The sequence below is a fragment of the Equus przewalskii genome, unplaced genomic scaffold (genome assembly GCF_037783145.1).
Source record: "Equus przewalskii isolate Varuska unplaced genomic scaffold, EquPr2 ChrUn-10, whole genome shotgun sequence".
Lineage (NCBI taxonomy): Eukaryota > Metazoa > Chordata > Mammalia > Perissodactyla > Equidae > Equus > Equus przewalskii.
In genome coordinates this window covers 3,008,974-3,034,115 of record NW_027228747.1, presented here as the reverse complement: position 1 = coordinate 3,034,115, position 25,142 = coordinate 3,008,974, and the positions used below count along the sequence as shown (strand labels likewise).

Genomic DNA, 25,142 nt, shown 5'->3' with positions numbered 1-25,142 from the left:
TAAGAATGAGGCCTGTCAGTTCTTAGTCCTCAATTACCACATCAGTAAAAAGGGGACAATAATAACTGTCCTGACTGTGTTTGCAAACATACTTTGAGGTCAGAGCAGTCTGCACGCAGGAAGGCTTCTTTAGGACCTTATTTGCCCCAGGGCATGCTTCTGTGGCTTTAGCCAGGAAGTTCCTCCAGGGACTTTGTGGCCCCCATCACAGGGGACAGTTCCCAGCTGTGAACACTGAGTGAACTGCTCCTGAGTGGAATGGACTCGAATTCCCACCTCACAGCCTCCTCTGAGCAGTGTGGTGTGTGGGTGTGTATGTGTGCACAGGTGTGTGTGTCGGGGTGGAGCCACAGTCCTAAACCTTCCCTCCAGCTAGGGCTGACCTCCAGGCAAGTTTACTGAACCTCTCGGTAAAGTGAGAATAACCATACCTACCTTACAGAGCGGTTGCGCTGATTGCCCGGGATGACACAGGTAAAGTACAGGACTTGGTGCAAAGCAAGAGATGTCTCTGTCCCTCTCTCCCAATTTCCATCCTATAATCTTCCTTCTCTTTATCTGACCCCTTTCCTATGCTCCTTTCCTGCTTTGTTTTTCTCTATATTATCAAGTAACATTTTTTACATTTTACTGATTCATTTTGTAACTTGTCTGATCCCCACGTATGTTTGGATCACTGCTGTGTCCAATGCCTGGTACCTCGTAGGCTCTCTCAAAGTGTTTGTTGAAGGAATGCATGAATGAGGGTTAAATGACCTCTACCTTTCTTTCCAGCTACTTTCCATTGGGCATCAAATCCAGTCGCTCACCCAAGTTTGTTATGGGAGGATTTGGGGCTGAAGAAGGATAGTGCCCAGGGATATGGCTAGACATATGGGTGGCTTCACAGATCGAAAAGATTGGAGAACCGTCATCCTAGGGAAGGAGGAAACCCCTTTCAGAGTGACCTGGTTGGGAGGTGGCAGCTGGCTGCCGGGGGATATTATAGTGAGGCAGTTAAGCGCCCAGACTCTGGTGGCAGACTCTCTGGGTTTGAATCCTAGTTCTACTCCTCACTAGATGAGTAAAGCTCAAGGTCACATTGGATAACAATAGTACTTAACCCTCATGGGAGTTGCTGGGAAGAATAAATAACTTGACAAATTGTTGGAACAGTTCTTTGCGTGGTGATCCTTGTGCAGCTGTTAGCGTTTATTATTGTTTGATCAATGCTACCACCTGGTGGACATCTGGAGCAAGATTTCCCTGGCCTAGGGCTGTGGTTCTGGGGGAGCCTAATCAGAGGAGGGAGAAGGAACTGGGGAGCATTCTGAATGCAGGAGTGTGCATGTGTGTGTTAGGATTACACACACCGAGGTTTATTAGGATCCAGCAGGCTCAGCCCTGGTTCGAATCAGGGGCACCAGGGAAATGAGAAAGGCCCTGAGGGGAAGGGAGAAGGAAGCCGGGTTGGCCCAGTGCCTCCCTCCTTCCCTCTCTCTCCCTTTCCCTCCTCCAAGCCTGGCCTAAGCCAAGAGGAACCAGCTTCAGGGAAGGTGAAGAGAGAGAGAAGAAGGTCACTGCTGACGTCAGGGACATTCAGGTAGGAGGTAAACACATTCTGACCTACATTTAGCCATCTCCCACACCCTCCCCCTACTCACTGGTGTGGCCTTTTCTGGGCATTCTTGAGAACAGCTCTTACACTCCAGTAGGACGTCATCCTCCACCAAGATCTCGATCCCTGGGACATTATATCTCAGTCATTCAGTACCCAAGAGCTGCTCTGGCTCTTAGCTCCAGCTTTGCCCCCCAGGGTAGCACAGGTGCAGAAGGGACAGGCAAGACAGGACACCTAAAGGCACTGTGTGCTAGTCAGACATCACCTGACTCACTCCCAAGACACAGACATTTCATCTCCTTTCAGGACAGATGTGGGTGCGAGTGGGGAGGTGGATCGGTGGGGAAGTGCTGATTTCCCTTTGCAGCCCCAAGGAAGCCCCAGGGGAAGGTGGCTTATGTTGGTTTCAGTCATGGAGCTTTTCTGGAGTGACTCAGTGATTGGAGGACCCCCTGAAGGGGTGGGGACCTTGTTGGACAGGAACCCTAGGACCTACCCAGCCCAGACCTTCTGAATTAGCATCAAGGTCTCTTGGGGATGGAGCCCAGGATTCTGCATGTTTAACAAGCTCATCCAGGATTTCTGATGTCTGGTTATTCTGATGCTTATTCAAATTTTAGAACCGATGCTTAAAGCCTGCTCCAGCTCAGACGATCTGAATGTGCTTCTTCTAGCCTTTGTATGGCCAGGGCAGAGGGCAGAGGGTAGGCTGCAGATCTGAGAGTGTAGGGGGCCAACAAGGGGAGATATGCAGCTAGAGAAAAACAGACATTTTATGAGCAAAAATAAATACATGTCTGGCAGATGGAAAGAACGACTGCAGACCCAATGGAGACCTTCCGAGGAAGAGACAGTCTCTCAGTCTACAGGCTGAGATGGGCAGGAGCCAGGGAGGCCCCTGAACCTAGCTCCCCACCCAAGAGAGGCAGCAGGGCCATCAGCGGCACCTCGCACTTGCCCAGCAGCACGTCCCTGCGGAACCCTTCGCCCCTGTCCAGCACCTTGGCTCTCAGAGTGCGGGCAGCCAGGTCTGGTGGGCGGAGCCCGTCGAAGAAGAAGTCCTCGTTGAAGATGGGGTTGGGGCTGCATTTGACCACGCGGCTCCGCTGGCCCCGCGGCCGACAGCGCGGTCGCAGCCTCAGCACCACGCAGCAGCCGCCACCGCCGCTCCCGGGGCCCGCCTGCGACCGGGACAGGCCCTCGGCGCTGACTAGGCGCAGCCGCAGCCGCCCAGGCCCGGCCTGGTACTCGGCCGAGAGCCGCAGCTGCCCGCCCCGGGGCCCGAGGCGCAGCACGCTGTCCTTGGTCGGCTGCAGCTGGCAGCACAAGAAGTCGAGGTGGAATAGCGGCAGCGCTGGGGGCCCCGCGCGGCGCGGCGCGTACGGGCTGGTGTCGGCCGAGCTCGCCTCCTCCGGGGACAGCGAGTGCGGCCTGGGCGGCCGGGGCTCGCCGGAGCCTGGCCGCGGCGAGCCGACGGGCGACGAATCGGGTGACGAGGCCGTGTCGCTGTCAGGGGCCCGGCAGAGGCGCAGGTCCGGAGTGGAGAAGTGCAGCCGGGACTGCGCCGGGGGAAGCCCCCCAGTGGGGGCGGGCGGCGGCGAGTGGAACAGGGACTCGCGCCGGCGCGTGTGCGGACTCTCGGGCAGGAAGGCCCAGCCTTCGCGGCCCGCCAGGTGCGGCAGCGAGCAGGCCGCGGGGAGGCCGCGCCCGCCCGAGTCGCGCCCGGCCCGGGGCTCGGCGCCGCCTGGGTCCGGGAGCCGAGGCGGAATGAAGAACTGCGGGATGCGATCCGGTGTGAGGACGTTGGGGCAGGCGCGCGCAGCCGGGCCTGGGGCGCGGCGCTTAGGGAACAGGCCAGAGAGCGCCCACCCGGCCCCGGGCTCCGCGGTCCCCACCCTGTAGCCAACTTTCTCCAGGAGCCACATGCGGTGGGTGGTGGTGATGAAAGTCCGAATTCCGCGAGGCCGAGAGAGTCCAGATCCAGCAGCGGCTCGGGTGGAGACCTGGGCGGAGCTGGGCAGGGCGAGGAGAGAAGACGACCCGGAGATGGGTGATGCTGCGAAAGTACAGCGGGTGGTCCGGCGCCGCGCCCTTCTCCCCGGGTCCTCGGGGCGCACAGGCTCTTATCTGAGCAGGAAAAACAAAGGGCGGCGAAGTGTGGGGGCCGGGGAGAGATGGAGGGAACCCAGGACCAGACAGTCTCATTTTCAAATGCAGGCCTCGGACATTCGAGTGCACAGACTGACTCTCCCATTGGTACGAAAGATTAGTACATCTTTTAGTTAGAAAAGTTAGAAGGCCCAACACAGCCACTAGAACCCTAGGCTACTATTAGGAGAATAGAGCAACACTCGCTTTGTCTAAAGGTCTGTAGTCACAAACACGGACCTAGATCGCGAGCCCGGCTCATATGCCCCGCCCCCCGAAGAGACACCGCGGCCCTAGGCCGGCTCATCTCGTTCTCCTCTTCCCATTCCGAAGACTCAGGCTCTCCGAGGTCGGGTCTGGCGCCTTTCCGGCTCCCTCTAGCCCCGTCCCCCACCCCCCGGGGGAAGCTTCTCTAGACTGGGGGCCCTGACCCCACCTGCCTCCTCTATCTCCTCCCTCGCCTTCCCGAGTCGCTCTAGGCCAGAAGCGGACTCGCTGCACACCTGGCTGCTGCCCTGCGAGCACCCAGGGCCGGTCCAGGGAGACGTACCTTCGGGGGCACCGCTCAAGGGCCCCCGTAAGCCCTGACGGTCCCGCTCCCAGTCTCCCAGCCCTACCGGCATCCCGAGTCTGCAGGGCGGGGCCCGGCCGTTGGGGCGCCCCTCCCACCCTCCACTCCTTTTTCTCCCTAGGAAGCCTCTGAGCACAAAGGCAGCATTGAGTCTCCGCCACCCCCAGAGCTGGCTCCAGGAGACTCCGCCGCCGCGCGTCCCCCGCGCTGCACCTCCCGAGCGCGATGTTCAGACCGTGTGCCTGGGAGTCCGAGCCCACGGCGGGCTCGGTCGGGCGCCCAGAGTGCAGGCCTCACCTGTGGGCCGCCGCTGGGTCCTGGCCTCTAGCCGGGAGCCATTCACAGCCCCGAGGGAAGCAGCTTCCTCTCCAGTTTGCTCCCCCAGCTCCGTCCTTCTGGGAGGAGCTGGCAGGGGCCTCCGTTGCCTACGTACGACCTCTTTTCCTGGATAAACACAGCTCTGTCTCCGCGGCCATCAGCCCGGCCTTCTTAACTCCTTCCTCCAGGTTTCTAACAGCAAGCCAGCCCTGGGCCCCGGCTTCTGCTGGGTCTGGGCCGCTTGGGAGCTGGGGAGGGCTGCAGCAAAGAGGGAAGGCTGCCATTAGTGGGCAGTAGCCTCCAGCCCTCTGTGCAGCGCTGGCCCCATCCCAAGCCTCCTAGGTCAAGCGCAGAGCCATGGCTGACGCAGGCTCAGCGAGGCGAGTTGAGGAAAGATTTCTTGGACTCTCAAAGTCTGGTAGTAGTGCTCCTTTATTCAGAGAATAGCACGGGGACAGGACCCATGGGCAGTGAAGAGCTGCAAGGTGTTGAGGGTTAGGGCTAAATTTATAAGGCATGGGTACGTGGCTTATTTTTACCAGACAAAGGAAAGATGATGTAAAAAGTCATTAAAATGGTATTAGTGTGGGTGCGGTCTGGTTATTGTGTGGTTGTATGACTTTACATGTGAATCTGGTCATATAGATCGGCATGTAGGCCTGGACACCTTGGGCTTCTCTCTCTGGGGCAGCCTTGATCCACTTCAAAACCACATCTTCTGCAAAACCCTCCTTGCTGGAATCCTGCTTTGGCCCCCATTGTCCTGTTCTGGAGCCATCCCAGAAGCTCCCAGAGTGACTTGCAATGACTAGTTCTCTGAATTACCCTGGCTCAAGGAAAAGTGACTAGGCTCAAGATTTTTGGACATAAGAGACTCTAAGGACAGAGCTGGTCTATCAGTGGGTCAAAGTCAGGCTGGCCTGTGCACACTATCCTTGGCAGAAGGCTGTTAAACTGCAAACATGGAGGCTGTCTCCCCTCTCCTTTCCATCCCTCCCAGGCAGATCCTAGGAAGCACAGGCCACCTCTGCCAGGAAGAGATGGTGGACTGCACTCCAGGCACAGCACCATCCCTCAATCTCTCAAAGGCATCAAGCTCATTCCCTTCTTGGCATCTTTGTACAGGCTCTTTCCTCCCCTAGGACGGCTCCTCCTTCATCTTTCAGATCTGGAGGCCCTCACTGGCACCGTGCCCTCTGAATTAGGGGCTCCTGTTGTGTACTTTCACAGCACCCCATGCTTTTCCTTTATGGCTTCGGTCACAATCTTTTCTGTAATTTATTTCTGTGATTGTTTATTTAATGTCTTACTAGACTGTAGGCATCACAAGGACACTGCTTAGCACAAGGCAGGTGCTCAATCAGGATTTATTGAATGAATTAATGACATTAAGCAGAATTGTACCTGGATCAGTTTGTTCATCCGTTCATGGTGCCAGGTGCTGGGGATACATAGAATGGGAGCAGTCTAAGGGGAGAGACAGACGGACAGCAACAAGAACAACAAAGAGACACATTGTGAAATGTGGGAAACACACAAGATGATTATTTTGACATCTGATACTTGAGTTTTTTGAGGGAGCAAGTGTTTCTTTTGTGGAGATCCCTGGTGACCCCCAGGCCCTCCATTCCCCTGGCTCCTGACTCAGCTCATCTCTGGGGGGAGTTTCTGGAAGGGTAGTCTGCGTGGAGTGCTGCAGCCAAGAACTCATGGCTTTGGCATTAGTCAGACGGGTTGGGGAACCGGGCTCTGCGATTTACTAGCTGAGTGACCTCTAGCATGTAACTCAGTCTCTCTGGGGTTCACCATTTCCATCTGGAAAGTGGAGAGAATAAACCTAACTCTCAGAGTTGGCCTGAGGATTATATGAGATAATATATGGGCATCAGTTAGGCTGACTTCTGCTAAAAGTGCAAGAAAACAGAAATCCCACCTCAGTCTGACTTAATAATAAGGACATTTTGGCTTGTATAATAAGAAGTCCACAGGTAGGGTTGGATTCAAAGAAGTTTGATTATGTGGCTCCATTCATTTGTTCATTCATTCATTCATAGTTATTGACTACCTACTATGTGCCAGGCACTGTGCACGCCTCTGGGGATACAGCAGGGAGAAAAGAGATCAATCTCCTGGTCAGATGGAGTTTATACTTTAGTAGGGGAAGAAAGACAATCGACAAAAATAAATTAGTAAAAAATACAGCTTATTAGATGGAAATTAGTGTTGGGGAGAAAATTAAAGTAGGGAAGGATCAGAGAGGGTGTCAGGAGAGCATCCAATTTTAGATAGAGTGGTCAAGGATGGCCACCTTGAGAGTGTAGTATTTTAGTAATGATATGAAAGAGAGAGGAAGGATGTCTGAGGGAAACGCATTCTAGGCTGAAGGAATTGCAAATGCAAAGGCCCTGAGGCAGAAGCATGCTTGGAGTATTCAAGGAGGCAAAGAGGCCAGAGTAGCTGGAACAGAGTGAGTAAGGGGGAAATGAGGTCAGAGAGATAGCAGGACCAGACTCTGTTTGGGCTTGCAGTCGCTGGAACAATCTTAGCTTTTACCTGTGGTGAGCTGAGGAGAGATATGACTTCTGCATGAAAAGGGTCGCTCTAGTGCCTGTGTTGAGAATAAAAAGAGGGGGACAAGGACATAAGTAGGGAAGCCAGATAGGAGGATATTGAAATAATCTTTGCATGAGATGATTAGGGCATGGACAGGGTGGCAGTAGTCAGTTTCTGGATATATTCTGAAGATAGAGTCAGTAGGATTTCCTGATGAATCCATCTCTGTTTAACGAGAAAGAATGATCCAAGGTTTTTGGCCTGAGTAACTGGAAAAATGGAGTTGCCATTTACCGAGAGGGGGATGTATCAGGAGCTCAGATTTAGATCTGTTGAATTGGAGATGCTGATTAGACATCTAACTAGAGATGTTGAGCAAGCAGCTGGATATACGAATCTGGAGCTCAGAGGAGAGGTCTAGACTGGAAGTATAAAAGTGGGCACCAAGAGACATGTCGATGGCATTTAAAGTCATGAGACTTGATGTAGTGTTAGTAGAAAAGAGAAAGGATCCAAAGTCTGAGTCCTGGGTTCTCCAACATTTAGCGGGGGAGAGGAGGAGGAACCAGCTGTGCCAGATGCTGTGGCAAGGTCTGGTAAGACAAGGACTGAAAATTGACCATTGGATTTAGCAATGCAAAGCCACAGGTGACTTTGACAAGAGCAGCTTCAGTGACAGAGTGGAGCAAAAAAAGCCTGATTGGAGTGGGCTCAAGAAAGAATAGGAGAAAGAAAGAGAGTAAAGACAACTCTTGAAGAGTTTGGTGAAAGAGTCGGGGGAAGTCGGGCCGTGGCCAGGGAGGGGCGTGGAATCAAGAGAACCTTTTAAATGACAGAAATAATAGTATGTTTGCATGCTGGTGGAAAAGACCAAGTAGAAAGGGGAAAATTGACAATGCAGAAGAGAGAAAGGAGAATTGTTGGAGAAATCTTCTCAAGTAGACAAGAAGAAATAGGTGTCACGCATAAGAAACAGATCTAGGGTTGTCCTTTGCCTGTTGTGTGGACAGTTCACTCACAGTTACTGGAGAGAAAGGAGACTAGTGGAGAGTTGAGGTGGTGGAAGCTTGTTCTCTCTGAATGCTTCTAATTTCTCAGTGAAACAAGAAGCGAGGTCATCAGCCGAGAGTAATGATGGGGGATGAGGTGGTCCTGAGGGTTTGAGTAGAGAGGACCAGGAATGAAACAGTCGCCTAGGAGAGCAGGACAGTGAATGATCTAGAGAACTGCAGGATGACTGCTGGGCAGCATTGCGGGCCCACGTTAGGATAGTGATCAGGACGTTAAAGTGGGGCCAGACAGCATGGTGGTTTGCTTTTTCTCTAGCTGTGTTCAGCTGTGCAGCATGCAGGGAAAAATGGGCAAAGATCTGGATTTATCTTAATCTTTTTTAAAATTTTTATTGAGTTAATGATAGGTTACAATCTTGTGAAATTTCAGTTGTACATTATTGTTTGTCAGTTGTGTTGTAGGTGCACCCCTTCACCCTTCGTGCCCACCCCCACCCCATCTTTCCCCTGGTAGCCACTAATCTGTTCTCTTTGTCTGCATTTTTAAATTCCTCATATGAGTGGAGTCATACAGAGATTGTCCTTCTCTATTTGGCTTATTTCACTTAACATAATTCCCTCAAGGTCCATCCATGTTGTTGCAAATGGGACGATTTTGTTCTGTTTTAAGGCTGAGTGGTATTCCATTGTATATATATATACCACATCTTATTTATCCAATCATCTGTTGATGGGCACTTAGGTTGCTTCCATGTCTTGGCTATTGTAAATAATGCTGCAATAAACATTGGGGTGCATAGGACTTTTGGAATTGCTGACTTCAAGCTCTTTGGGTAGATACCCAGTAGTGGAATAGCTGGGTCGTATGGTAGTTCTATTTTTAATTTTTTGAGGAATCTCCATACTGTTTTCCATCGTGGCTGCACCAGTTTGCACTCCCACCAGCAGTGTATGAGGGTTCCTTTTTCTCCACAACCTCTCCAACATTTGTTACTATTAGTTTTAGATATTTTTGTCATTCTAATGGGTGTACGGTGATATCTTAGTGTAGTTTTGATTTGCATTTCCCTGATGATCAGCGATGATGAGCATCTTTTCATGTGCCTATTGGCCATCCGTATATCTTCTTTGGAGAAATGTCTGTTCATGTCTCCAGCCCATTTTTTGATCGGATTGTTTGATTTTTTTGTTGTTGAGTTGTGAGAGTTCTTTATATATTATGGATATTAAGCCTTTGTCAGATATATGACTTACAAATGTTTTTTCCCAGTTAGTGGGTTGTTTTTTTGTTTCAATCCTGTTTTCACTTGCCTTGAAGAAGCTCTTTAGTCTGATGAAGTCCCATTTGTTTATTCTTTCTATTGTTTCCCTTCTCTGAGAAGACGTGGTATCCGAAAAGATCCTTTTAATACTGATGTCAAAGAGTGTACTGCCTACATTTTCTTCTAGAAGGCTTATGGTTTCAGGTCTCACCTTTAGGTCTTTGATCCATTTTGAGCTTATTTTGGTGAATGGTGAGTGGATTTATCTCAATCTTTGACAGTACACTTCCCTGTTCGCTCTCTCCTTCCACTTCCTTCTCTTGGTGGATAAAATTAAGGGTGCATGCAAGAATGTACACCACCTTCGCAGTACAGCAGTGGGAATGAAAACTGACTACAGATAATCCACAGCCTGGCTGTATTAGTCAGGGTCTGATGAGGAAAACAGCACTTGTTAGGTGGTTCAACAGAGGGAGTTTAACTCAGGGAACTTATTACAAAGGTGTTGGAAGAGCTAAAAAGGCAAATAGGATGGTGAGGGCTGTGTAGCAGGATCGGTAACCATGGAGCCACAGCCACTACTTGAGTTGCCTCCCAAGCAAAGAAGAGGGGAGGAATACCCTTACTTCTCCCTACTTCCCACCTTCCAATCTGCCACCAGGGCCTTCCAAAGCTGGATGTCAAAGGAGACTGGGAAATGCAGTTTGTAGGCGCTAGCCCTCTGCAATCTAAGGCAGAGTAGGGGGAGGGTGGGGATCTGAGAGCAATCAAGCAAATAACTGGCACATTGGGTGGCCAAAAGTTGACTTAATTAGAACAATAAGATATCAGACCTGGAAGAAAGTTGGAGGTCACCTTGTCTACCTTCTCATTTTTATAGAGCGAAAAACAGGCCCAAAAAGAAATGATGTGCCAAATAGTAGCAGAGTTAAGACTAGAACTCAGATCTATCTCAAAGAGCATTGTTTTTTCTTGTACCCTAGGGGTCTTCAGATGTGAACAGAGCTGCTCCCTTGAATGAGGACCCAGAGTGCTGCCTCTTCACCTCTTCCAGCACCATCGCTGTCACTGCTTGAGAACTTCACAGGTGAGCCAGGGCTCTGACCTCCTTTGCTTTGCTGATGGCATTGTAGAAGGACACTTAGGGGACTGGGAGTACAGAGTGCTTTCTTGGGCTCGAGCCAGATGAATAGGCCTTTCCTCAGGGCAACTGCTACAAGACTCTTTGGACTTTTCGTTCTTGCTAAGCCGTCTGTCCTGTGGCTTTGAATGCTAGGCTTCAGACTGCATGACTTGGCCACCAGTGCTCACTGTGGGTTCTGGCAAGCGATGCGGTTGGTGATATACTGTGCCTTGCAGCTCTGGCTCCTCACCCAGGACCTGTGATGAGTGACCTAGCTCTGCAGTCTCAGTTCCGAGAAGGCCTTTAGTGTCCCTTCTCTAAGAGCTGATATGAGCTACGGATGTCCTCTGCCTTCTTGAAATGGTTGTTCTTATAATTGCCTTATTTACTCTTTGGTTTCTCTTGGCACTTGAATTAGGCGTCTGTAGAACATATATACTCTGCTTCAAGCAGAATAAGCTGCCACATTTGCCTGGATGGCCTAGGATGCCACCTCATCTACCTTGGCAGTAGATGCACTCCAGATGAATGCACTACACATGGGAGTGGGTTTTTAAAGTGTAGAGGGAGCAACTCCTCTTGTTTCTGTCCAGAAAGCTGTAATACTTGGTCTTTTGGAAAAGGGGAAGCATCTTTCAAAGCCCTAGACACTAGAGAAGTGTTCAAGCAGCTGATGATGTTTCCCTTACCAAGATCCCTGCCTGCCCGCCTGGCCTTGTCCAGTCAAGGCTGACTCTCCCAGGCTGGCCATGGGGCCTTGCCTGAGAGCCTCCCACCTCTGTAGATTTCCAGCTTGTGCCTGTTTCTGTTTGAAACTGGCCCCAGCAGAGCAGTGCAAGGATGCATTTGACCTATTTTAATATGGAAACTCAAGTACAAGTGTTTTGTTTTTTTTTTCCTTTTCTTGACTGCATAGGAAGGATGGAATATATTTCCCTTCTTCTCTTGGGAGTGTTTAAATGAAGATTAGGCTCCTCTTCACCATAAATAAAGGACAATAGGTTTTTGGTATCCAATGATTTAGACTCTGGGTTTAACAGATTATCAAGGGCAACTGTGAAAGCACAAAAGGAGAAAGTGTTTTTCTGAGTATATGGGGGAGGGGACATTGCCACAAGATTTCTGGCAATGGCCTCCAGTATTTCTCCAGCTTTTGGAGAGCACTGGGTCAGGGCCCTTCAAATCAAAAACCAGTCCTTTGCCCATCATTCAAGATTGATGGCTTAGGAAGTGTGTGGTCTAGTTATTGGAAAGAGAACCTGATCCACCTACTTCCCCAACACTGCTGAACTTGTGCACAACTCTTTGACCCTGTTCCACTCCATAAAGAGTTTCATCCTCTCTGACCCCCTGAATCCCCAGCCCCAGCCCTAGATCCTGGAACCTCATCTTAGGCCTGAACTCGAATTCTTCACTTGCCAGGATAAGGGTTTGGACATAGACTCTTCTTTCCTCTGCCGGTCCTCCTCTCAAACTGAGGCAGTAGCTGCTAGCTACTCACCAAACCCATTTCCCTTTCTTCTACAGCATATAGTTAGACCATATTTTCCAACCAACCTCCCTCACAGTTTGGTGGGGCCTTGTAACTGAGTTCTGGCCAACAGCAACACTTTGAGGCTTGGCCCTCAAACACCTCCCTTGTGATTCTGTCTTCTCTTATCTGGCAACTGGGTGTCAATACCCAGGATGACTTTGGGAGTCATGTGTTGAAGATGGCAGAGCATTTGTTAGCCAGATTCCTGAATGACTCCTAGACACCAGCAACTGGACTTTATGTGAATGAGAAGTACATTCTATTTGAGATATGGGTTAAGCTACGGAGATGTAAAGGTTTATCTATTTCAGCATTTGGCTTTACCATACCTAATAATAAAATTCTTTATGTTATGTCCCTTGGAGCCCTCATTCTTTGGTAAAACTTCTCTGATCCTTGACCTCTTCCTGAACATCCTCTCCACCTACTGGCCTTGATGGAATCCTGCCTGTCTCTGTGGAAGCTGCTCAGTTTCCTACCCCTCTCTTCCACAGGCTCAGAGGAGGTACAGACTTCTGGATTGCCATTGCCTCCTTCCATCTGTGTTCTTCTCCCTTATGTCAAACCTTTCCTCCTTAGAAATGAGCACCAGCCATTTCGCTCTCTTTCCTGCTTTACCTGTCCTTATCTGCCTTATCCACTATCAACCTGGGTCTTGCCAGCTGGCTCATACCCTCCTCTTACCTCGCATTGGTGCCACTCCAAATATGGGTTTTCCACCAGCAGCTGGGCCTTCTGCCTGCCTCGGTCCACATATACTTGATCAATTTGTTTTCCTGATCCCCACAGTGGCTTATCCAAATCATTGCCCTTCCTCCAGACCTCTTTCCCCACTGATGGCCTTGCCTCCTATTTCACTGAGGAATTCTAGGCATGCTGGTGTGAATCTCCTCAACTTCCCATCCTGCTCTGCACCCCTCACCTCCTTCCTTTTGGCCTCAGAGTCATGTTGATTCTCTCCTGTGACTCCTGTCTCCACTGGTGCTCTTGATCCATCTCTAAGGCCAGATACCTGTTCAGCTGGATGACACTTCTCTTTCTCCTAGAGTTTCAGGCTCTCTCCACTGGCTCCTTCCAAAGAAATTCGTGAATATACTCAAACCTCATTCTTTAAATAACAATAACAACAATGAAATTCCTAGAAAGAATTATCTAGATTCACTTTGTCATTCCCATTCATTTTTTCATCCACCGTAATCTGGATTTTGTTCCTGGCAAAGGAGAACACCACCTTCCTCACTGTCAAATCCAAAGGCCTCTTTTTAGTTCTCATCTATCCTGCCTTCTCTTCAGCATTTGACACTGACCTTGCCCGCCTAAGGATGGTCTCTCCTGTCCTGTTCTCAGTCTCCTTAGTGGTCTTTGGATCTCTACCCCAACTTTAAGCCTTAGAGTGACTGAAGTTTCTATCTTTGACCCCTTTCCCTGTTCTTCTTTCTCTCCTGTCCCTTCACTGTCACTCTCCTTGCCTCTTCCTCGCTTTCACTCTGCATAATCCACTCCCACGGGTTCCATGTCAGTTTTTATATTGATGACTTACAAACTGGGTCAGTGGTTCATCAATCTTGAGCTTCAAATCACAATATTCAGGTTCCTGCTAACAATTGCCATGTGGTAGAAGTTCCATGGGCACTTCAAGCTCAAGCTCAATGCATGTGAAATGAGCTCATTATCTACCCCTCACCTCAAACCTGCTCCACTGCATTCCCAGTGGTGCCACCTGGAATCCCCAAGTCAGAAATAGTGTCATCCTTGAAGTCTCCCTTCACAGATCTACTATACACAGTTAGTGGCAACGTCCAGCACTCCCTCGATTGCCCATTTCCCATAGCTCTTGTCTTCACAGCTCTGACCTACGTCAGGCCCTTATTGTCTCTAGTTTGGAACCCTGCAGGGGTCTCCTAACCAGTACTCCCACCTTGAGTCTTGCTGACCTCTTACTTCCATCATAGTAAACTTTCTAAAAAATAAAACTTTATGTCACTCCCCAGCCCAAACCCTTTCAAGGTTTCTGTTGCCGACAAGCAGAGTTCAAGCTCCCCAGCAGGGTTTCTGAAGCCATCCATAGTCTGCTCCTGCCTCAGCCCACCTTCCCTTTCTCTGAATTCCTGCCCCACTCAATACCTGCTGGTCTATAAAGTCACTGTGCTCTTTCACCCCGTTGTTCTTACTGCTCCCTCTGCCCAGAGAAGGCTCCCCTCTCCTGCCTGCCTGATGAACACCACTTAACTTTTAAGTCTCAGTTCAAGCACAGCTTCTTCTAGAAAGTCTTTCTAGACTGGTTGCTTTCATAGAGAAAAATTGACCCCTCCTCCCTTTGTGTCTTCACTGTACCCACAATAGGAGTCAGGGTGAAGTAGGGGAGCTGATGGGTACCCTGGGTACTCTGCTCCTGGCCTGCAGTTGTGCATCTTGAGGCCAGGGACCCTGTCTTTCGTCACAGTGTGCTTGGGGCCTCACCCAGCACCTGGTCCTGGTGCTCAGTCAATCTCTTCCATTGGTGCTGAATGGGAAGGTGGGTGTGTGGGAGGCCCTGGAAGGATTTTGATTTCCAACTACAGAAGGGTCTTGGGCTGCGAACGTGATTGTGAGACTTTACTTACTCAGAGGGAAGTGCCCTCCCTCTCACTTCACCAGTCACTTCCTGGGGACCCCTCCCTCCTCTGTGGTGGGTCCCAGGCAGGCAGGGCAGTCAGTAATAGGCCCTCCAGAAGACATGGTGACTCTTACGGGGACGAGTCCTCTTCCAGCGGCAGCTGCAGGAAAACACCTGAAAGAGAAAGGCGAGCTGAGGGCAGGAGCTTGATGGGGCTCTCTGAGCAATATATCCATTTACCCAGTGCCTGGATCCTGTCCTTGTGGTACAGGTTGGGCAATACATATATAGAAAAAAAAATCCTAGTGGGTTCTCTGTCATTCATCATTGTCTACTGCAGGTGTCCGATCCCACTCTAAAAACCTTGACCCCAGCTTGGGACTGGATCCTTAGCATTCTCCCTTCCATTTGCTTGCAGGTGGTGGTGGCAGGACAGGGCCCGGGGCTGAGCTGAGGACCTCTTTACCTGAGGACCTCTTTACCTGAGGACTTGGCATAAACTGTCCGCTTGTCCCTGCTCCAGGTGACGCAGGACATGTAAATCTTCTGGTCCTCAATCTTTTCCAGGAGGCAGCTTAGCCCATCCCTCACGTGAATCTCTGGGCCCCATCCCTTCACCCCTCCGTCCCCACATCCTTCCCTTCATCCCATCCTGCCTCAGGACTTAAGCGGCTCTGGGCTCGGGGCCCATCTGCTGGTCCCAGAGTCAGATGGCAGAAGTGTGCTCTGGCCAGGGACTGGAGGAACTGCTGGCAGCGGGCTGGGGAAGAAGAGTGACAGACAGGGCTCCCGCACCCCTACTGCTGAGGATGGGACCCCTTCAGTGATGAAAAGGGACGTGACTTTGGCCAACACCCTGATGATCTGTACTTACTTTTTGAACCTGACGTTGAGGCTTAGTGTGAACAGTCCCTCTCCAGCCAGGTAGGCAGTTTTAGAAAAGGTCTCATCCATCATGGCTGCCAGGGACCCTCCATGGGCACACCTGGGGGTGGGGGCAGAGAGCAAGACCAGGGCTGCAGCTGCTGGGTATACTGTCCCCCTGAGCCTTCCCCGACCCTGAGGTGGAACCACCACCGGGTCTACCTTTCCCCAGGAAAGGAAGGAAACAGAGGTGGGTCCCATGTGATCAAACCAGTCAAAATCAACTCAGCTTTTCTTCCATGTTGCTTCAGCATGTATTAGCAACCACTGATATAATTATTTTATTTCACTAGGAAAAACATTTTTTTCTGATAGAGTTAATGGTGGAACATTTTTCTGATTCATAGCTTAATTACTGGCAGCAATTGCCATAATTTGGAAAGGTGTGTACATACGGGGGATGGAAAAGCTCCTGAACTTTTTAGCTTAGTCTCTGAGGCATGGAAGCCATCCATAGCCTGGCTTGGTCCAGCTCTCAAGAGACAAGTCCCTATGGCCAGTGCTGAGCCCGCATTTTCAAGACTGGTAATGTGACACGTAACTTGTGACCCATAAAGTGCTGACAGGATGGACTCCTGAGAGATCTGCCTGGGGAAGCCGCTTCAGCAGGATGCTACAAACATTTGCTTTATTTAAAGTGTGTAAGATTCTCATCCTCACTTGTGTAAGCTGACCTTCATGCCAAAGCTGCTTCATTGTTGGTTAAGTTGGGGAAAGTAGAAAGGCACCCAACTTTAGAACGTAGATAACACAAAACAGATTTGAGTTTCTGATTTTCAAAAGCACGATCCTCATTCTCCATGGACCAGGTAGTTGGCTCTGCTGCACTACTGTGAGTTACCCTCCTGCTCCTGCCACCAATGGGCTTCCAGGACCCTGGTTTCCTCCTCCTTTTGGTGGAAAGAGCTGGGGACCATGGAACCACACCTACCCAGTTTGACTCCTTGCTCTGCCACTCACCGCCTATTTGATCTTGAGCAAACTGCTAAACTTTTCTGAGCCCTAGTTGTTCCACTACGAATTGTGAGAAAAATAATTCCCTAGCTCATCAGATTAAATGAGGTAATGTTTACAAAAGCTCATGTATACTTCTAGTCACTTCCCTCCCCACATTGCTTGAAAGAGGGAAAAACGAGTTGGTGCCAAAGAACCCTAAATCTGCTCTTCCCTTGTTGTCCTCACTGGCCAGGCAGAGGACCCAGTGGCAAGTGTGTAGATTCTGCAGGGTAGCTCTTGACCAGCCAGTAACTACCTCTCCTCATTGCCTAGGGACTGGGAGGGGGGCAGTACTTGTGAGATAATAGAAAATAAGTATATTGGTCTCTGTCCCCCTTTCCTGGCACAGGCCTCCTGAAACCCTTGTAACTTCCTGGGTTTCAGGAAGATAGAAGTGTCTTTTGTTCTAATGAGGTGACTCTGGGTGGGCTGCTGGATGGCTCCTGGATGAGGACTGGCCACCAGACAGACCAAGCCATGATTAGAAGCTTGGGTTTTTTACTTCCCACGGTTCAGGAAGGGGAGAGGGGCTGGAGATTGAGTTAATGATCCATCATGCCCATGTGATGAAGCCTCCATAAAAATCCTAGTAGTATGGGGTTCAGAGAGCTTCCAGATTGGTGAACACATCCACATTGGGAGGGTGACACCCAAGCTCCATGAAGACAGAAGATCCTGCACTCGGGACCCTCCTAGACCTCATCTGATGTATCTCTTCATCCGGCTGTTCACCTGTAGTCTTTATCATATCCTTTAATAAACTGATAAATGTAAGTGTTTCCCTGAGTTCTGTGAGCCACTCTAGCAAATTAATTGAACCTGAGGAGGGGGTTATGGGAACCTCTGATTTGTAGCCAAGTTGGCAGAAGTAGTGGGTAACCGGGGGACCTACTACTTGCAATTGGCATCTGAAGTTGGGGATGGCAGTCTTGTGGGACTGAGCCCTTAACCTTATCTCCAGATAGATAGTGTCAGAATTGAGGTAAATTGGAGGACATCCAGTTGGTGTCGCAGAATTTCTTGGTGTAGGGAAAAAGCTCCACACATTTGATGACCAGAAGTGTCAGAAGTGAAGTGTTCTGTATGAGTAGTAAAGGAGACTCACAGGGAAGAAACACAGTAAGGAAGAGCTAGGTTTTTGCCTACACAGGAGATAGGCTGAACTGGGGTTTTCTAATTCAGTGCTAATCTCTTCTCTGGACCCCCTCAATCCACTGGCCTCAGTGTCGATGGTCCTCCTCTGCTTCTCCTGCCCCGCCTCCATGAGCTCCTAAATAAACGTCAGCCACACTTCACCCCCACCCCTGCTTTCTTGGGGTTTTCCTCTTCACAAGAGAGGGGATCCCTGGCCTACATATGGCTCCGACCTAGTTCCTCAGTGTCTGCATGCACTAATGTGGAAATCACTTTCCCTGTGGAAGATGCCTTTGGGATGGCCAAGGTGACCAAAGGCTGCCGTCTGAATGCATGGCCTGGGGAGGTGCAGACGTCTATTAAACTCTCTGAATTCTGTTTAACTGCAATTGAGTCCCTCACAGGCCTTAAGGCCCTAAAGCTGATTCCACCCCCTCCTTTCTCTCTCTCTCTTGCAGGAACTCTGGCACCACCAAGAGCCTTCAGTGACTGTCTAAAGCAGGAAGAGGGCTGGAGGAGAGGGCAGAGCACCATGGACTTGGTGGCCCAGTGGCCTTAGGCAAGAGGACCAGGGACAGCCTGATTTCCCTTGTGGATGTACTTATGTCCAGTGTAAGCTCCTTCCTGGGTCTGCTCCAAGTTTGGAGGCAGCAGAGCACAGTGGAGAGAGCAAGTGAGTTAGAGTCTCAGTTCCTGGGTTAGAGTCCTGGATCTGACCTAGATTGTCTGTTCTACCTTGGGCAAAATACCTTGCCTCCGCGTGCCTCAGTTTGTCCATCGTAAAACATGACAAAACATGAAGTTTGGATAGATGGTGTCTGAGGCTGTCTTGTGCTTTATGGTTCATGAGCACATACACACAGACCCATAATATTCTCTCTCTCAGCCACGCTGCCAGGTAGATATGATTGTCGCAGACTTCAGATAAGGAGACTGAAGGCTAGTGGTTAAATTGCTTGCTTAAGGTCCCAAGGCCAGCAGTGGCAGAGCAGGACTGGAAGCCTGGCTCCTAATTCCAATCTTAGCCTCTTCCAAGTTCACCACATTCTTCTCCAAGTGGCCTCTAAGACCTTTTACTGGAAAATCCCTAGACCTCGATAAGGAGGCTCTCTTTTGTCTGTATATTGGGGACTGGACCAGAGGACCTGGGATGTCCTTCTAGGCTGATATCATGAGACTGAAGCCCAGTGCCCCACATGCCCCACCCAGCTCCTTAGAGAGAGGCCCCAGGGCCTGGTCGTGGTGGGTCCACCTGCTGAACCAAGCCTGAGACGTAGCCAAGGACATCTACCCTGGTGCTGCCTGTTGCCTTACCCTGGAGACCCCTCCAGATAGGGGCCTGGTTGGAAAAGACAGACGGATTTCTTCTTGGTTGGGTGGAAAAAGATGACATATTCGTAGCCTTGTCCTTCCACTTGGATGCATCTGGTGAAGATGCGCCAGTCACCTTGGTCTGGGGAGAGATGGGCAGTATTGCAGTCGGAGAGGGGAGCGCATGAGGGCATGGGGCTCGAGCAGGGTGCAGGGCCAGTGATTCAGCACCATGGGGTGAGCCCTGCCTCAGTCAAACGGTTGAGGAGAGAACGAGAGGACACCCAGGCTCTGTCCTCAGAGAGCAGTCAATCAGAGAGCAGAGTCACAGCCCTGTCCTCAGGGAGCCCCTGAGTCTGAGGGGGCACAGTCCTGACTTCAGGGAGGCCTGGATCTGGAGGGAAAAACACTCAGGAAGTTCCCCGGCTGAGGGTGGAGATAGGATCAAGGCCAGGTCAAGACTTTAACAGAGCTTAAACCCTGAAAATTAAAAATGTCCCATATATAATTAATATATAATTAAAAGTAACAACAATACTAAACAGTAAAAGAAATGCAGAAAAGTCCCCAAAGTTCTTTTTCTTAAAACAACAACTACATTGTTTTTGGATGAATACCAAATTCTTTTAAAAAATTATTTTGGTTCTTCTGCTTTCTTTGTGCCATAAACCCAAGGGTAGTCTGCCTACTACACGCCCCCAGTCAACACTGGGCAGGAAGACCACGTATATGAATGAGAGAGACAAGAAAAAATGGACACACACACATACATGCACACAAAGAAAGCTGAGGGTGGAAGCTCTATCAGTCTGATCAGTGGGTGTTTTGAGAGAGCTGCTCTGGGCCTAGCAGAGCAGTGATGGCTTGCTGAGGTCTGCAGTGAGGGAGCCCCACCCCACCCCAAGGCCTTTATTTGATGGGGGAGCAGGACCTGGGATAAGGCTTATCAATGAAGAAAGAACACTTGGTGAGGAGGCAGAAGGGCACAGAGTGGAGCTGGCAGTTCTCTGGTGCCAACACTCTTAGCTGGGAACAAAGCCAGGCCTGTGCATGTGCTCTCCTCAGATAGAGGTTAGCCAGAGACCTGAGAGGACACTCTTCTCATCCACCTGCCTGGGGCTGCAGTATAAGCGGTGGAGTTAGACAGCAGAGAGGACTCTGTCTGAGAATTGGAAGGGGGATGTTGAATTTCCCACCCAGAGTCCTGGATGCGGGGAAGGGGGCTGGTTAAGCTGCTCCCGGCAGGCTGGGGTGTGCGGGTGCCGCGGGTGCACTCGGATCAGGCCTTACCTGAGGAAGTACCTGAGGAAACTGCAAACCCAGATGGTATCTTGAGCCCCTGGATGTGGTCTCTGTTGGACTTGAAGGAGGGCAGTTTGAGCCAGCCATCAGCCTTGGTCTTTTCCAGAAATTCCTGGTACATGCTCAGCATGTCTGGAAACCAGCTGGCATTGGGAAGGACATAATCCTTCAAATCTGTCTTCTCGACACAGAATCTTGAGACCCGGGAAGGGAAAATCAGGGCTACTAGACAGCTTCCTAGGGGGTGGGGGCTGCTGCTTGAGCTGTGGGACTTCTAAGGAGTATGCTCCTGGGTCTTGAGATCCTCAATCCCTTCTGCTAGTGTTGACTTGAGGAAAACAGCCCATCTTTCTCACAGAAGGTTTGGGGACCCCGTGGGTGACTAGGCAAGGGGAGGCTAAAGTGCAAAGGAAGGGAGAGAAAGGAACGGGGATGACAAGTAGAGGTCTGCTGCTCTGTGGTGCTGTATTACAATTGTCCTGTTTTAAAACCTGTGAGCTGTTCTTTGAGGCTGAGAACTGCTAGTATTAGCCCCATTGTATGGATTAGGAAATATGGCTAAAGTTGCCAAGCTTGTGAGCATGAGAGCTGGTGGTCAGACTCGAGCCCATCCTAAGACACTGTCTTCCCTAGCGGGTGCGACCACATTTGGTGAGGATCATTGTTACCACCCCCTCACCTCAGGGGCTACTCCAGCACTGTGTACAGCTGTGGGCCCGCCTGGGAAGGTGGCTCCTTTGAAACAGGTTTTGAATGTCCACAGAGTTGTGGTGCCATCTGTGGGAGGATGAGGCGTTCTCCATGGGCATCAAGTGCTCACACACCAATAACAACTGTGGGCAGTAATCCAGCTGCTTGTCAAGACCACACACAGGGTCCTCCATCTGAGAACAACACAACTCAGCTACAATAGTCTGAATCTCATAGGAGGAAAGTGATTCATTTGTGGCCACACAGGATTCAGACCAGGACGAAAGTGTCCTGGTGGTCTTAGTTTTGGATCTGGGCTACTTGGTATCCCAAGAGCACCTTCCCTTTGCCAAATCAAATAGCTCCGAACACACTGCCTGCCTGCCCAGCCACAATATGGGGAGAGGAGATTTGGGGGTGCTCCTTAGGCCCCAGGCCCCCAGGAGAAGGGCTGCCCATGTGGCTAAGCTGGAGACTCACTCACCAGGGACTCCGTGGAGGATCCAAACGCAGAGGCAGAGGTGAGTCTGGGCAGGACGTGGGGTACACCAGGAAGGACCCTGTGGTGGCTGAGTCTCGCTGCCACCGGGAAGCCTCTCCTTATCATGGCTGAGCACTGGGCAGGGCTGCTGGCCGACTCCTGAGGAACGACAAAGCGAGTGAGTGGCACTTCTCAACTGCACCTTGTGGCTGTAGGTGCCGCCACCCTCAGACAAGCCTTTTAACTATCTGTCATAAGGCTTTCAACAGCAAGTTTCCATTGTAGATGATTAGGCAAGCCTGGGCTGGTGACACCACACCCAAGGATGCTTGGGGACGCTTGCTTTTTGTCCTGATCCACACCCACTGCTTGGCAGAGGGTCCGGTGCTGCTTCTACAAGAGTGCAGAGCAGGACCGGCCTGAGTTCAGACAGAAATATTTGTTAAAGGAGCAAAATAGTGCCTAAAGAAATAGTATGGGGTACATGGGGCCTTGGAGAGCTGCCCTGGAGTTTTTGGGGGAGAATCCAAGAAAATAACCCAGAAAGATAAGGGAGGTCTCTTGATTGGAGTGTGTTGGTGGAGCACTGGTGGCATGCGCTCTGCAGCAAGACTCCGAAAGCTCTAGCATGATTCTGGGACTCAGAAAACCAAGTCAGAGTCCTTAGCCATCCTCTTCTTGTATCTCAGGGAAGGGGTAGCACAGGGAAGCCTCCACCTGCTGGTCCCTGGTGGGCAGGGATGGGAGTAAGGAGGGAAAGGTCTTAGAGGGGAGGACAGAAAATCACTTGGGGGCAAGCAGCTTAGCAAGGGCACTCTTGTGCTTTGGTAACCCCGGGAGGGGGTCATGGCAGCAGACAGTCTTGGCAGGGAGGTGGGGCGTGGGGCAGTGGGGGCTGTGTTGCTGATGAACCTGGAAAAGAGACAGCTTTGAATGGGGGAGTGGGGAGGAGTGCTCAGTCCGCGTCTGCAAAGTTGTGGATGTTTTCAGTGTAGGCATTTCTTCTATTGAATTAAAACTGCCAGTTGTCAACTAAAGGTCCCAGTTTTTACTTCACTAGAATAAAGCCTGTTCTAAAGGTCAGAACTGTGCAAAGGTGGAATTGTAATGGTGATGATGATGATGATATTTGGGCAGGTTCTGAATGGTCAAACTGATTTAATATGGCAATTTAAAGGTTTTGCCCCACCTTCTGTATTTGGCTGCCCTAGAAGACTAGAATGTAAATATTTCCCTCACCTCTTGTGAAAGTTTAAGTGAAACTTCCTCAAAGACTGGGGAATCGGTTTTTTTGGTTGATTCAGTCTCTGGGTCTAATTAAAAATATTTGAGTTAGTTGCCAACATTCAACAAGAGGGAGTTTGGTACAAAGCAGAAGGTCAAGGATCTCCAGATAAGTGGAAAGATCTGACAAGAATGCAGCTTCATTCTTGCACAGCGGCAGTTGGTGGAGCTGGTACCTTTGCCTGCCTGCTGCCACAGGCCTCCCTTGGTGCCCGGCATGCCTTCATTCCCTTTGCCAGCTTCTGGTTGTGATACTTGATTTGGAAGATGAGACTTGAGGAGGAGACAGGAGAGGAAAGAGTAATCTTAAAAAGGGTAGTTGGCAGCTGGCCCCATGGCCTAGTGGTTAAGTTCAGTGCACTTTGCTTCAGCAGCCCGGGTTTGGTTCCCAGGTGCAGACTTACACCACTCGTCAGTGGCCATGCTGTAGAGGAGACCCACATACAAAACAGAGGAAGATTGGCACAGATGTTAGCTCAGGGTGAATCTTCCTCAGCAAAAAAAACCCAAAAAAAACCAAAAAAAAACAATAAAGGGTAGATGGGCTGAAGAGGAGTCTGAGGAAAGGGGAACGGGGAGAAGGAGGGGCTCCCCAGGCAAACCTGGGATTTGCATCTGGGTCCTCCTGACTCCAGATCCCAAGCTTCCAATGCTGGGATTTACTGTCCACCTGTGATGATAAAATTGGACACAGAAGTGCATGAAAGTGTGATGGAGTAAGAGCCAGGCCATGGAGAGAGATCCTGGAGAAGGCCGAGGTGGAACAGACATTTCCTTTATCATTGACTTAAGGCTGGAGTTTTCAAACTTGAATTTTGAAACTTTATATTTTATAAAGAATGATACCCCCATCAAGAAATTGATACAGTTTGAATAATAAGGCCAAATTTGATAGTGGTATATCATTAGCGTCCCTTTTAAGATCGGAAAAAAAAAACCCAAAACGCAACCACCTCTGAAACAATGACAAGGAAGTAATAGTATAAAGGACTGGGGATGGATGTTATAGAGTTGTAGCTGATTGTCTCTAATGGTATATTAGCTGAGTCAGGAATACAAATAAGTTTCCTGTGTAAGGAGACAACACCTGGGCCAATGATTCCCTCTGAAGTACCTCATTGTTCTCAGAAAAAAATAAATCCACCACCGCACGTAAGGATAGGTGTGACAGAAGGAAATGTCCCACAAACAGGATTCAGGAATGATATCCACTTCACCCAAATCTAAAACACGAAAAAAAACCCACTTCCATAAAGTCACCCAAGTCTTCAATCCATTTGTGACATGCACCACAAACTTTCCTGAGTTTCTGAAGAACTCTAGAGTTAAAAGACTCTGAACTAGCGCTCTTCTAACTGAGCCTCAGCAGAAGCGCCACTTTTACTCCTCTTTGCTCTCGCCTTGTCTCCATTTCATGCGTTCTCCCCAAACACAATCTTCACACTGGGGACGTGCCTTGGATTCAATCATTTGCTAGAACAGCTCACAGAACTGAGGGAAACAGTTATATTTACCAGTTCATTATATTTTGAAGGATGTGATCAAGGATACAGATGAAGAGCCAGATGAAGGGATACCTAGGGGGAGTCTGGGCGTGTCCTGAGCTCAGGTGCTTCTGTCCCCATGGAGCTGGGGTGGGCCAATCTGGAAGCTCTCCAAACCAGTACTTTTGGGATTTTTATGGAGACTTCATCACGTAGGCACGATGGATCATTAGCTCAATCTCCGTTCTTCTCCCCTTCCTGAAGGATGGAAGGTGAGGCTGAAAATCCCAAGCTTTGCGTCATGGCTTGGTCTTTCTGGTAACCAGCCGCCATCCAGGAGCACACCCAGAGTTGCCTCATTAGAACAAAGACACTCCTATCACCCAAGAAATTCCAAGAGATTTAGGATCTCTGTGTCAGAAGCCTATATATATATATATATATATATATTTATTTATTATTTCACGAGGGTGTCACTCCCCTACTCAGGCAACAAGAGATACAGATCCCACGGATGTACAATCTACAAAGAGAGTCGGGCCATGCAGGACTGCCACGTGGCTCTTGGGGAAGGGAACAAGGATTTCCCCTCAGTAGCTGGGGTTCAGCTACTGACTCTTCTGGGAGGACAGCCCCTGCCTCCCGCTGGGGAAACCCTCCCGGGATCAGCTCCCAGGCTTCAGGGTCCCCTAGGGAGTCCCTGCTTCTCCTCATTCCCCTTCCCTCAGACTCCTCTTCAGTCCATCTACCCTTTTTCTTTTTTTTTTTCTGAGGAAGATTCATGTGCCATGACACGTGCCATGTCAGCACACTTTCAAGCC

General features: G+C 50.1%; 2 protein-coding genes and 1 long non-coding RNA gene across 5 annotated transcripts; 1 reads left to right on the top strand and 2 right to left on the bottom strand.

Annotated features, from left to right (window-relative positions):
* Positions 1 to 207: 207 nt before the first annotated feature.
* LOC139081425 (uncharacterized) lies at positions 208 to 19,833 on the top strand. Its single transcript, XR_011536521.1, has 3 exons — positions 208 to 474; positions 10,446 to 10,549; positions 18,228 to 19,833. It is a non-coding gene; the product is annotated as an uncharacterized lncRNA (long non-coding RNA).
* C2CD4D (C2 calcium dependent domain containing 4D) lies at positions 1,156 to 4,831 on the bottom strand. Of its 2 annotated transcripts, none has more exons than XM_070606999.1 (2): positions 4,617 to 4,831; positions 1,156 to 3,727 (listed from the first exon to the last, which is right to left on the bottom strand). In XM_070606999.1, the coding sequence occupies exon 2, from the start codon at positions 3,523 to 3,525 to the stop codon at positions 2,464 to 2,466; it is 1,062 nt and encodes a 353-aa protein (XP_070463100.1). In that variant the 5' UTR covers positions 3,526 to 3,727; positions 4,617 to 4,831; the 3' UTR covers positions 1,156 to 2,463. The 2 variants fall into 2 exon arrangements, with proteins under 2 accessions (XP_070463100.1, XP_070463099.1); XM_070606998.1 differs by lacking the exon at positions 4,617 to 4,831 and adding an exon at positions 4,299 to 4,405.
* Positions 8,565 to 21,685, bottom strand: THEM5 (thioesterase superfamily member 5). Of its 2 annotated transcripts, XM_070607001.1 has the most exons (6): positions 21,549 to 21,685; positions 20,371 to 20,576; positions 19,084 to 19,222; positions 15,590 to 15,700; positions 14,723 to 14,889; positions 8,565 to 11,639 (listed from the first exon to the last, which is right to left on the bottom strand). In XM_070607001.1, the coding sequence occupies exons 1-5, from the start codon at positions 21,677 to 21,679 to the stop codon at positions 14,757 to 14,759; spliced, it is 720 nt and encodes a 239-aa protein (XP_070463102.1). In that variant the 5' UTR covers positions 21,680 to 21,685; the 3' UTR covers positions 8,565 to 11,639; positions 14,723 to 14,756. The 2 variants fall into 2 exon arrangements, with proteins under 2 accessions (XP_070463102.1, XP_070463101.1); XM_070607000.1 differs by having other exon boundaries at positions 11,468 to 14,889.
* Between the last annotated feature and the right edge of the window lie 3,457 nt (positions 21,686 to 25,142).